General features: G+C 38.3%; 2 protein-coding genes across 7 annotated transcripts in view; one reads left to right on the top strand and one right to left on the bottom strand.

Moving 5' to 3' along the window:
- Positions 1–14,253, bottom strand: part of LOC141435369 (uncharacterized) — a 758,872-nt gene that overhangs the window by 45,848 nt on the left and 698,771 nt on the right. The window lies entirely within an intron of this gene.
- Positions 5,052–8,171, top strand: LOC141434786 (uncharacterized; the record flags this gene model as incomplete). Its single annotated transcript, XM_074097226.1, is given in 2 exon segments — positions 5,052–7,311; positions 7,711–8,171. Coding segments are annotated over 2 exon segments (2,370 nt in total). The 5' UTR covers positions 5,052–5,122.

Consider the following 14,253-nt stretch of genomic DNA (forward strand, 5'->3'; position numbering starts at 1 on the left):
GTTTGTTAGTATTACGAAATTATGGCCTATTCATTCGAAATAATGGTAATCCGATGGTAATTGGCAAATGATTCCATGTAAAACTTTTCAGAGTTAGTTTGGCCAATCAGCACGTTTGTTTTGTGGAAAATTAGGACACTTCTAATACGAGTTTGTTTTTGATCTTTTTGATTGATCTAATTCAAAGGTTGGTAGCAACAACTTGAAATGTTTAGGTACTTTTTTTCGAGCGAATGTAACTATGCCCATTTCTTTGGTCCTCTCTGTAGTCTTAAACGGCTGGACGGTTTTCAACATTATGAGGTATTGTTAGATTCGTCAAAACTTGGAGTGACATAGGATCATCTTTATCATCATCATCAGCATACAGCAGTCCACTGCTGGACATAGGCCTCTTCCATGGCGCGCCACACCACTCTGTCTTCAGCCCCTTGCATCCATCCGCCGTCAGCGACCCTCTTAAGGTAGTCCGTCCACCGTGCCTCAGGCAGGGCAGGACGCCCTACACTACGTTTTTCCGTCCGTGGAAAATAGAATATTATGTATTAAAACACATTTGTTTATTATTGAATTATATCGATTTAGATAAAAGTTAATAATCAGCTCGTTTAAAATATGTAAGCAGGGATCGTAAAGTGCGAGCAAAATCAATTGAACTGATGTACGACTATATTATTATGGGCTATGACAACCCTAGCATTATCATTCAATTCGTAACGACTAAGTTCATAAGTATGTGCGTACGCCGTATGTATTTATTAGAACCTTGTACTATCGCTCTGATATCGCTACAGTGTCATTACCTTATGCTCGCATTTTAAGAACCCTGTTAGGTACCTATAACACTATTAAGCTGCCATATATACACAGGAACATCGAAAAAGTATGAAGCTCGACTGCTTAAAAAAACGGGTCTAGTACTTAGTCTAGAAGTCTGTTATTTTCCAAATGTTCATTAATTAACGGAGTTCTAAGGACAAAAAACGGATTGCGAAACTTCTCCTTTTTTTGGTCCAGTAAAAATGACTCTTACATTACTATAGTATTAGTATAGTTTTATAAAGTTGACTGTTTTTCCTAACAAAGTCTTATTTTTCGTCAGACAACATTGAATGTCGATGTCATGGCAACAATCTTCGGCCTTCACCTTGGTTCATAATGCCATGTCTGGCGAGTATTGCTGCTACCAAGTCGTCTATAGCAGCAATATTCAGCTCACGCTGCCATACACTGCCGTTTCTGGTAAGAACTCTTATCATAATACACACAGATGCCCGTCAATAGTCATTGCTATGAGCGATAGGGTTGGATGTAAATGGAATAAATAGGGTACAATATGGTAAATTAATGTTATAGTAGGGTAGTGTTTTGATCCCGGTACCCTATTTGACCTCCTGAAGGGCACCTTTTGTGTAATAATCTCGATTTCACCTCTTTGTGGGGTAATTGAATCGCTATAGAAATCAAGTTGTCGTCGAGGCAATATTGGCCGTTAAAGTAAGTCTATGTTATCGAGATTTTGAGGGCAAATTATTTAATGCTAGAACTTCTAGGAGTTTCGAGTACAATGGTACTTAGGTAGTATTATAAATGACTTCAGTCGTGGTTAGGGTTGACATACGTCCGGAATTTTCTGGACATGTCAGAAAATATAGGTCTTAGTCCGGAATGCGGGAGGAATCTTAAACCGTCCGGAATTTCCACAATTAAGAAATCCGCGCGCGCGCCAGTGAAAATTCGAACGAAAATGCATAACGACCTTAATGTTGAATTTACAAGAAAGCCCGGAATTTCATAATCATCATCATCATCATCAGCCGGAGGACGTCCACTGCTGAACAAAGGCCTCCCCCTTAGAACGCCTTAATGAACGACAACTCGCCACTTGCATCCACCGGTTTCCCGCAACTCTCACGATGTCGTCAGTCCACCTAGTGGGAGGCCTGCCAACGCTTCGTCTTCCGGTTCGTGGTCGCCACTCGAGGACTTTCCTCCCTCAGCGGTTATCTGTTCCTCGAGCGATGTGGCCCGCCCATTGCCACTTCAACTTGCATATTTTTCCAGCTATGTCGGTGACTTTAGTTATTCGACGAATTTTCGTATTCCGGATTCTATCGCGCAAAGAAACTCCAAGCATAGCTCTCTCCATAGCTCGTTGCGTGAATACACTTCGAGTGAATACGGGGAAATATCATTAAATGTCCGGAATTTTCTCCGGATTTTTGATTTTTTGGTCTGGGAACCCTAGTCGTGGTAGCTTAGTGGTTTCACCTATGATCTCTGAAGCAGAGGATCGTGGGTACGAACTTGGGCTCGCACTGAGTTGATTTGAGTTTCTCGAAAGTCTGTGTGTGAAATTCTCAATCCCTCTGTGCCCGCGTGGTAACCACGGCCCAAGCACTCTCATTCTGAGAGTAGGCCTGTGCTCAGCAGTGGGACGTATATAGTCTAGGATGATGATGAAGTCCATCTGTATAATGTCTGCGTGGTATGTATCAAAGTATGAATCTCGTCTTTGAAATTGTAAAAGTTCAATATCTTAAAAACGGCTGAACCGATTTTAAATAAACATGGCTAACCATCGCCAGAAAACCTGCTTTCAAATAAGAAAAACCGCATTCAAATCGGTTTACCCGTTTAAGTGCCACAGACAGACATAGCGGTCAAACTTATAACACCCCTCTTTTTGCGTTGGGGGTTAAAAATCAACGAATTCATGATGACGGATGACGCAGCAGTGAATAGAACGAGGGCTGGGGTCAGGGCAGTGGAGAGCGCACACTGATGTAGAGATCGTGATCGTCCTTTACATTTTGAACCCCCGACGCAAAAAGAGGGGTGAGGGGTCTTTTAAGTTGGGTGGCCAATGTCTCTCTGCTTATCGAAGCTTTGCTTTGCTAAGCTTACTTTGGGACTACTCGTAGGTCAATTGGTGTGACTTGTCCAGTGATATTTATTTCTTTATTTTATTTACTAGCTTTTCACCGCGGCTCCGCCCGCGTGGTATTCGGTTATCGCGCGCTGTTCCCTCGGGAACTGTGCATTTTTCCGGGATAAAAAGTAGCCTATGTCACTCTCGGGCCCATAAACTATCTCTTTGCCAAAAATCACGTCGATCCGTTGCTCCACAAACACACTTTCGCATTTATAATTCTAACCACTTGGCCATCCGGTCGTCATGTGTATATTGATACCTACTTATGTTAGGGCATCGACTGTATGTATGTACATTGTATGTACCGTAGAGCGATAATAGAGATATTTTTTATTCATTAAAATACAAAACGGGAACTACTAGGTACTACTACTTTCCATAACTCTTTGAGTCTATTTATATGGACTATAGTGACTCAAATTTGATCATACCTAATTCACATTTCTACATGCGACAGGTTTTGGGACTGTGAAAAAAAAGTATAACTAAAAAAAAATGGTATATAGGTACTTGCTGTAGGCATTTGGAACTTAACAGCTGTGTAAGCGCACGAGGGTGTTTTATCATTGAATATTCCATCCCACTTAGCATAATCGTTCCACCCGCGAAAGAGACACGGCGCGACGAAAAAGCACCCATAAAAAAACCTATCAGGATTCAGCTCTGAATTGATAAAAACTATTGTAAAGTCGTCTGAACATCGTATTATGTTAATGCTAGTTTTATCGTTTATTGCTTTAGTTTTTAGGATTCCGTATCTTAAAAAAACCTCGAAGGAAAATTTTGCCTGTGAATGTTTGTCAAAGTTTTTTTCGTCAGGAACGCGATGCATCCACCCAGTCTATACTCATTTCTTCCTAACGAGGTCTCCTTTCAGAGTAAGCAGTCATGGGTCGTAGTCCTACGCGGGCCCAGTGCAGATTGGGAACTTCACAAACATTATTGAATTGCATCACAAGTTTGTGCAGGTTTCCTCTCGATGTGTTCTTTCACAGTAAAGCTCTTAATTCTTTCTTAAAGCTCTTAGTAAAATTTCAAAGGTAATGAGGGCTATCGCGTATGAATTCGCCACTAGAGGCGCTAGTGTAGCGTGAGGTCTCCGAAATGTCAAATCTCATAGTTTTTGGGTGAGCTACGCGGGTTTATTTATAATTAGAATAATTTTGTGAATATTTTGCCATATCTGAAATTAATTAAGGCAAATATGCGTTCCGGGGCAATGAATGTCTGTGTTTTGATACAGTTTTGTCTTTCGTAAACCTTTGTCCTCCCTTTTTTCCGAACAAAACGGGGACTATGCAACACTGTGGCATGCTCGATATTTTTATGGTACGGTTTTAAGGTGTATTAAATATGATTTTAATCTAAACTTTGTTTTCACGCCCGTTATAACAGACTTTGAAAGCCATACTTAAAAACCTCACGCAACAGTGCGCCATCTAGTGAGACAAAAAACGATAGCCCTCATTTCGCACATGCGTAGGCCATAAGTAAACAAAAATTACAGTCAGCAAAGAAAGCTTTTAATATTAGATAATGTCCTTTCCGAGATCTCAAATCATACACAATTTGTTTGTTAACTATTTAATAGGTATGATATTTTCTTAAATACAATCTTTCTGGTAAATTTTCAGTAGCTTGCATGCTACTTTTGGAAAAAACGTCGGCTTCAATTTAAGTACCCAATAAAGTATATTAACATACAAATCTGGTAGGTACCCAACGCGTCGTTTGGGTGGCCTGATACCTTTGTATCTTTATTCATTTGCGACCACCTCAGCGAAGTGTGTCGGGAATTATTGCTATCTTTATTTGATTAGTAAATAAGATAATATGTAGATATGACTAACCTTCACCCGCGATTTCGCACGCGGCCATTGGATCCGGTAGTTGAGTTAATTCCGCGGTTTTACTAAATTATTTAAAACAATTACTTTGTTCACCCGCGGCCTAAACTAAGCTAACTAAGCTAGGTTGTGTGGTGTCCTTGTGTTGTCTGTCTGTCAGTCAGTCCAATCAGATCGTGACTTACCCTTTTACGACTAGATGTCAACAAAAACTTGCTGCTTTTGACCTCTTTGAAAAATGTTGAAATAGGTTTAGAGACGTTACAGAGCTTGTCAAGTGTCAAGTGTCAAATGGCACTTCACAACAGCCACTTTGTAAATTTTTCGTGTTTTCCAAATTATGGACGTCGAAAGTAATTACAGAAATGGTGACAACAACGAACCAAGTTTTAGCGCGAGCTCCGTGACAAACGATACTTTCAGTAAATTATTGAAGAAACATGACTTCAACGCGATTGTAGAAATGTTGAAACTCGATAGTCAAAAGAGTGACAACACAAGTAATACGAGGAAAGAATCTTTCAATAGCAAGTCCAAAGACTCGACAAGTACATATGGAGAAGCATTTAGAACTAATGCTGGTGAAAATCTAAAAGAGTGTTCGGTGAAACATAATAACAGTGTATTAAGTGACCATAGCGTTATAAATTCTGATGTTAATGTGGGAAAACACAGCAGCGATCATAGTAAAAACACTGTCCAACCAAAATACTCTTTTAGTAGTTTTAAAAGTCACCATTACGACAGTACTTTCAGTTACTCTAAGAATACAGAAAATTTAAACAACTATCTAGCTGAATATCGTAATCGTGTAATCTTTGAAAATGAGGAACAAGTACACAGTCCTAGAGAAAAAAACTTTCCTCATACATCATGCGCTGAAAAAACTACTTATTGTCGTCCAGTTAACAATGTTTACAATAAAGAATTCGTAAATAAAACCATAGAGAAGAACATAAAATTGCAGAAGCTACTTAAAAAGATTGTTTTAGCAAGAAAAAGGGAGAAAGAGAGGGAGAAGTGGAATAACTACCTGAATGAATTAAAAAATAAGCACAGCTATTATAGCAATGAACCAAGACACATCTCACCGCAGTACGTACCCCGTGAGAGCTTATACCCTGGACCTATGTATGACCTCTACAATACAAAATATTATTGGAATGCTCCCAGACCTTTGGGTAGTCTTGTACAAGCAGTTTACGGATATAACGATACACCCGCACCCCCACATGAATATTATTCGTCAAATTATGAAAGAGTTTGTGAAAATCCTAGATTAAATCATCTATACCAAAATGAGCAATATTGTTTTCCCACATCATCGCAAGGAAGATTTATGATGATGCAAAAAGACAAAATGCACTCAAACATGCCATATCATACCCAATCTCATAATCTTGATACTCCAATTGTAATAGATAAAGAAAAAAACTACAAAAAAACTCACAGTAACCCCAAGCCCCATAAGTCTCCTACACTTAAAATTGTCGATAAAGAGATCAATCTTAAAAAAACACGTAGTATAATAAAAAGAAACAATTTCAAAACAAAAGTAAGTACCATGCTTGAAGATTGTGGCTGTTCTCCAATAGGAGAGATTAATCTTTTCTTTAAAGAAAAACCTGAGCCAACTATAGGTGAAACTTCTGGTCAGCGTGTAGAAACGACAAAAGAAAAATACGACAGAGTCACGGAAAACGTTAACAGATTGAAACAAAAAATAGACAATACCGAACAAAAGATGCAGCGAAAGAGTTCCACTTCTTTGAAAACGATTGAAACCAAGTTGGATGCGCTGATGACATCATTGAACAATTTTATGACTGAAATGAAATCGAAAAAAGACAGCACGAGCCCATCTTTGACGCCAATAGATAGTATAGATAGTTCTGATAACAGTAGAGAATCGTCACTTCCACCGCGAGACAGCAGCTGTTTTGGAACAAAAAAGAAGTCGGTAACAATAGTTGGTAACGCAACAACCTCTACTGGTATTTTACAGTCAATCCCATTTGCAAACGGTATATTGCGGCATGCTACAGCCAATACGAAGATAAACAACATTCTAGACGAAGAAAGAGACAAAAGCAACAAATTGAGAAGAGAAATAGAGGAGTTGCTGCCCACACAAACAAACCGGCCTTGCGTACAAATAACTTTTGATATACCCACAAAGGAGCGTGCTACTGAAGTGACACACTCTCTTTCAAAAACGAAATTAAGTAATAGAGACACAAAGGTTAATGAAGTTATTGAAGACCTCATAGCTCCAAATCGTCACAGAAAGATGACGATAGCAGTTAATACAGATCCTCTAGGGTTGCTGGCATTGTTCAGGATATCTTCGGAGGCAATTAAGCAGCTCATGTCGTATGTAGACTACAACTGGTACTTTTCAAGGCTGCCCCTCCGCCAGGTGGAAAAAAGTGGGGTCTCGGATTACGTCTGCAACATTTGTGGAGATGCTTTTGCTCGGCCGTCACAGTTGAGCGATCATATTAAAAGACATAAACTGGGTAATGCAAAGTGAGTATCTTGTCGCAGTAACTTTGTTTAAGACATCTGACTATTGGTGGGATAAATTATTCATGTCGTGTGTTTAATAAAAGTAGTCAGAATTTTCCGTTTCCAAATCTATGACTACAGTAGTGTATCACCGCATCCACTACTAGCAACGCACATATGCGTTTTCGTTTTTACTGGCATTTGAATATACGTGTACTTATGCGGCACTTGAAAAAGTTTCTAGCTTCTCAGCCTGTAACGAATTCGCTTGTCATCGTTTTCATTATCCGGAAAACATCCTCCATTGAATAAAGGCTTCCCATAGAACGCCACAATGGCCGACAACATGCCATCTGTATCCACCGATTACCCGCAGCTTTCGCAATCGTCTCACATATTTGATACTACTCTTTTCCCCAGAGACTGCTGCGTCTGCCGCCACGCCTTGGACACCAAGCGCTGCTGCTCCAGTCTGTTCGGCTGCCAGTACTGCGGGCAGGTGTTCACCCGGGCGTACTGCTGCGAGCTGCATCAGCAGACCTGCGCTCGAAGGTTTGGGAGAAAGCATGATGTCTCCTCTAGTTTGGTGATGCTCTCGTAGTTGTCTCATTTTGTAACCACTTCCAATAGTTAATTTACGGATAGTTTTATTTCACCAACAATAATATATGTAATATCTATAGGATGAATAGTTACAAAGTGTACAAAATATATCAAAAATTCGGAATATTTTAGCAGGTGGTCCTGTTTTATTGAGTAAAGGTATTTGATTGGAATGTTTTGATGGAAGATGTAGCCCCCATTTGACGCCATACACTTTGAAGATCGACCAATGTATGGAAACATTTGTCAACAACAATAAAAGAATTTGAAAAACATTTTCAGTCAAAGTAATGCAACTTCTGCAGTAATTTTCCGGATTTAGTTTAGGACACGTGTGGAGCTACTTCGAAAACAAGGAGTGATTGTGTTAATGGAACTGAGTCATTTTGTACGGATTTGATACGAAACTTTTAACGAATGTAACCTAAATAAAAGTACCTTCCTTTATACTGGGCCAACCAACGGTAAATCCTATCGGATGATTTTTCTGGCTGCCAAAGAGTAGGGAGTTGAGAGTCATTGGTGGTATTAGCTTAAAGTTTAAAGGTACAAAATAGTCAAAGGGCTTGTGTGTCAAAAGAACAACAACTCCTTTATTTTTTTTAGTATTTCGACTATGCAGATACAAACTTAAATAAAAGGCCGTAAGCTCATATTTAATGATTACTCGTATTGTAATAAAAGAAATCGATATTTCCAGAATTTTTGTTTCATTTTCAGTGCAAGAGTTAAGTCGATTCATTGCTCGTCTTTTAGTGTAGTTGGCTAAGTTTCGCAAGTTTTATTTCAAAAATTTCTCATAACATTAAGTGGTTTTTATAATCCCTTGAGTGCTGAGACGAGTGGGTTGAATCAAATGACTAAATTCTGAATCGAGAACATGTTCAAATTGTCGGATTCCTGGCCTTGTCGTATATTACCTGTTATTGAATTCAAAAACATTTCGCATTCTAATATATTGGAATTGTTATCCACCTTCGCAAATATTTGCTATATCAACACATCCTTAAATACTTTAGAAAAAGTGGAGTGTTTTTTCTAACCCTGTGGGTCGGGCGGCGGGCGGGTGGACAAAAATTTTTGGACATGTGAGGGCATAATTGGGTTGGGTAGACGTTGTCAATAGCTCCTTTGTGAACGCCGACTTGCATTTATCATGGTCGTGTAGGGGCTTTGCCGGTCATTAAGGTGAAACGACCATGAAATTCGGTCGATACATCTCTATGATGCACGAGTCCCATGTTAGAGGCAATTATGTTCAAAGCTATAGGTAACATTTGTAGGTAACTACAATAGAAATGACATATCGTTGGCAGAAATTATGATTTTACACGACACGACTTAGGCATCATTGAATCTTATAAGAAAGCTCTTGAATGGTTTTTGAGTATGAATGGCGTAGTGGCCACCCATTTACATGGGTTTTTAAGTACAAAGGTACAAAGACTGGCCGGCTAGCGTACTATCTCTAAGTCGCTTCATTCACACCCCGTTTTTGCGATAATTCATTTAAATGTCAGTTCCGCAAAGATTTTTTTTCACAATTCCGGCCAGTACGGCTCAGTCCGGTGTTGTCCCACAGAGGTGTAAATAATAAGGTGAGATACAAAAGTTTTTTTTGTCCGTTGTCGGTGCACGTTCGCCCCCCCGTGCAGTGGGAGCCTACTAATTTATATACCGTTAAATATTTGGCACGCCGCTGTAAGATCATGTCTATTTGTTTAGGTGAAATTGTAAGTATTGTCGGGTACGTGGGAAGCGAGATAAAAAAAGTTTTTAAGCCGAATTGAATTCAGTTAGGCTCTGTTTTATTGCTTTGTTAGAATTATTTAGCGTTTGAGCAACTTTTATGAAAGTGAGTGGTTTTCTCATGGTAAATATAAAAATGTTGTAAAGCGATTGTTTTTACTGTTGCACCTGCTGTGTTATCTGGCAGAAATGGAACGAATCGTGAACGCCGTTGTTCGGGAAGCTAATATTTGTCATTCTAATCTTTTCCATTAATACTTGCTCCCACCTTGCGGCGCGTGCTTATCAATTTGTCGCTTATCACCAGTAGTTTCTGATACAAAATGAAATGTTTACGTATAAAAAGTCAAGATAAATGTTGTCTCGGTTTTTGTCCCGAGATTAGAGTATCGCCCACTGTGCGATCACCTGTATTTATTCAAAGATTATGAGACCACAAAGCGGGATTGTTTTAGGCAATAAAATTGAACATTTTTTGATAATATAGTTTGTATTTTGGAAAGATACTCTTCCTGTTAGAACGATGAAAAAGCGATGAAGTAAGAAAAGGCCAAATATTGTAAAAGGCGCTACTCTCTTATGTCGGATAATTAAATAGGGCATTTGTAAGGAAAAAAAATCAAAACTTTACATATCACCTTCGCGTTTGACATACATTATTTAAACAAATTTTTGAATCAGGCGTTACTTTGCGGAGATCCATTATCAATTATGTATTGCGCTAACATTTGGTAGCATTGCGAAATGAAAATTAAATTTGGTAAATTTGATAGCAATGCTCTGAAGATGAGCTCTGGTTGAGTGCGAAACCAGTGTTGTGTGTTCTTACAGTTTGGAGGTGGAGAAGCTGTAGTGATTAAAGTATCTTTTTTTTAGTTCATTGATGTATTATTTCGTTAAACCTAATCTAGATAGCTCAAATTCTTGGTCACGATAGCTTAATACATAAGATATGGTTGTTTGGTTTTCTAAAGTCGAAATCAATTATCGCATCTTTTTATTGTGTGTATACGGTATTTGACTATTTTGTATATGTTTTATAAATTAAAACTACACAATGCCTGTTATCGAATAAAAAACATTTTTTAAGCTACCTTTACAAATAACAAAGTTATAAAGGTTTGAAATTCAAGATTAGACAGAGAAAGACATACTGGTATGTGACGTCACACGCCAGTACCGCCATACTTGCTGCATAGAGAAAAGCGTTTAAGAAAGAGACATGTATATAGATTTTTCAAAAAATCACTTTAAATCCAATTTTCAACCGATTTCAATTTTCTCTTCGCTAAACACTATCTGTATATCTATATTTTCATAATAATATTAAGATATGGCAAAATCAGGAGTTGTCAAATACCGTATTGTGTCAGTCGATTGTTTTAGTTATAGACTAAAATGTTAGACTAGCGATCTGGTCCGACTTCGCACGAGTTAAACGGTAAGTATATTTTGAAATCTATACATATTAAAAGTAATATAGTGGAATGTTTGCCATAATGATCATTGACATAACTCTTTGTTCTTGTCTTGATGTGAATTATTCCTGATTGTTATAAAATAAACCTAACCTACGGCAGAAAAAACAGTTATGACAAATGATCATTATGACAAACTTTAACATTATGACTTGCTATGTTATGGATCGCTTATGGCGCCCATTTTAAAAGTAAGTATACAATATGACAATTTCACTACGTTTACCGCAATAATCCTGTTTTGTTCTGAATGTTGAATGGTACCATTTTGTCGGCATAATTTACATATATATCCGTGCAAAATTACAGCTTTCTAGCATTGATTGTCCCTGAGCAAAGCTGCGGACGGACAGACAGACAGACAGACAGACAGACCGACAGACACACAGACATGGCGAAACTATAAGGGTTCCGTTTTTGCCATTTTGGCCCCGGAGCCCTAAACATAAAGTATTGAATAAAGGAATCGATCTTAAATATAGAATACCAAAGAAATATTCTACTAGATATTATAGATGCGTAATTTCATGAGTGTGTTGTTGTCTCACTCGTACTCAAAAACTTTCGCAGTTATAATATTAGTAGCAGTAGTATGTATATATAATATATATATATAATAGCTTTAGTGCTCACATGTTGTCGGAGACTGTACAAAATCCGATTATATCCGTCAAATTCAAAACCTTTATTATTTTAAATAATCACAAAATCATAATGACATTCATGCGGCTTAGTAGTAAGCCAGTTTTGTAAGTGATTTATGTATGTTTACAGAAATTGCTTTGGGACCTTTTTTACAACTTTATTTGTGGCGTTTCAACGTACCGTTTGGAATTTGAACCATAACTTAGTACATTTAATGGTTATTTTGCTGGTTAGTGCGTTAAGATGTGTGATAAAGATGGAAGATTAGGGGTAAGTTTGAATGTCTTAATTGTATTTGGCTCTGGGTTGGGTTTGTTACGATAATCCTACTAATATTATAAATGTGAAAGTTTGTGAGTGAGTATGTGAGTGAGTGAGTGAGTATGTTTGTTACTTTTTCACGCTGAAACGGCTGGACGGATTTGGATGAAATTTGGCGAAAAGTTAGTTTATAACCTGGATTAAAACATAGGATACTTTTTATCCCGGTATTCCCACGGGATAGGGATAAAATCTCGAAATAACAACCTCTGGGCTTAGAGTCATGAAATTTGGTATGTAGGTAGTTGGACGTTTGGAATAACAGATAGGTGACTTTTTGACCCGATATTCCCACGGGATACCTAGGGATAAAATCTTGAAATAGCAACCGCAGGGCTTAGAGCCATGAAATTTAGTATGTAGGTAGCTGGACCTCTGGAATAACACATAGGCTACTTTTTATCCGATATTCCCCCGGGATAGGGATATAATCTTGAAATAATAACTGCTGGGCTTAGAGTCATGAAATTTAGTAGGTAGGTAACTGGACGTCTGGAATAACACGTAAGGGACTTTTTGACTCGATATTCCCACGGGATACCTGGGGATAAAATCTCGAAATAACAACCACTGGGTTTAGAGCCATGAATTTTGGTATGTAGGTAGCTGGACCTCTGGAATAATACATAGGCTATTTTTTACCCCGATATTCCCACGGGATAGGGATAAAATCTTGAAATATTAACCGCTGAGCTTAGAGTCATGAAATTTGGTATGTAGGAAGCTGGATGTCTAGAAAAACACAAAGACGACTTTTTGACCCGATATTACCACGGGATACCTATTTTATTTTGAAAAAATGACTTTCTGACAAGTTTCTTGCGGCGCATTCTTCTTGGCAATGATGGTCTTTCCGAAAGCGCTGGTAGTATAAAAAATGACGTGTAAAAGTGCCCATTGCGGCCTATTTACTGAGTAAATGATTTGAATTTGAATTTTGCATTTGAATTTGGATAGGGAATAATTTTGAAACTTCAGCACTGGGTTTAGAGTCTTGAATTTTGTACAGTTATTCACAACACAACCTCAATGAAGACCACGATATAAATATTGGAAATTTCCAGGGGAATTTTGTAAAATCCCGAAAATTTCAATTGCAGCTACCACACCGAATAGTTTACGCGTGCGAAGCCGCGGGTAAAAGCTAGTGTTCCATAATTTGATCTATTGTCATGAAACTGCTTGGGGACTTTGCTTGATTTCAATTTATATGGTCTTTGGCCGCAGACTTGTGGAAACAGATTCTTTTTTTTAACCCCCGATTTAAAAAAAGGGGTTTATAAGTTCGACGTCAATGACCGTTTGTCTGTGCGTCATAGCTCTCAAAGGGATGGACCAATTTCGATGCGTTTTTTAACTTTTCCAAGTTGGTTAGAGTTACACCTCTCCATTTCTTTCGTAGATGTCGTAAGAGGCGACAAAGGATATAGGTTAAGGTATACTGTAGGCGACAGGCTAGCAACCTGTCTCTATTGTCCCTTTTTTTCAAACTTTAAACCTAAAATTGCTAAAAGTGTCTCCGATGCGGCAACGTTTCGTGTGCTCTGCCTACCCCATTTGAGAATACAGGCGTGATGTTGTGTGTGTGATTATATAATGGACAGGGATATTTGGAAATTAATCCGATCCGCATTGGGCGATCACTTACTTCAAATAGCAAATCTAATGTGTTAAAAATGTAGTTGTGCTAAATACTTGTAAAAATTTAAACAACATTGTTACTTTACTTAAAAGGAGGCACCAACCTGTAAACCTGCTAAATTGAGTAAGATACTAAATAAACTATTTTTCATTTTCATTGTAAATCTGTTAAAAAAATACATATTATACCTCATTGAGTTTCTTGCCGGATTCTTCTCAACAGAGGTTTTTCCGAACCGGTGGTAGATTTTTTTTGACATTCATAAGTGCTTGCCATAGTCTAAATTGAATAAAGATAGTTTGACTTTGACCTCTGATAGAGTCGTGGATGTCGGACCAGGATCAGTAGTGAGCCTTCATGACGACGTACTTGGGAAAACAGTTTGGTGGTTTTCCTTTGCCTTGCCTTACACCGCAGAGCTGGAGTCCGGAGTCTGTAGTTGGCAATGGAGAGTGGTGGTGCTTTTGAGTACAGATGCCTAAAAAATATGGTTTGTACGCGTTTGATGATTATGTTAGTTGTAGG

This window comes from Choristoneura fumiferana, chromosome 14 (genome assembly GCF_025370935.1).
Source record: "Choristoneura fumiferana chromosome 14, NRCan_CFum_1, whole genome shotgun sequence".
Classification (NCBI taxonomy): Eukaryota; Metazoa; Arthropoda; class Insecta; order Lepidoptera; family Tortricidae; genus Choristoneura; species Choristoneura fumiferana.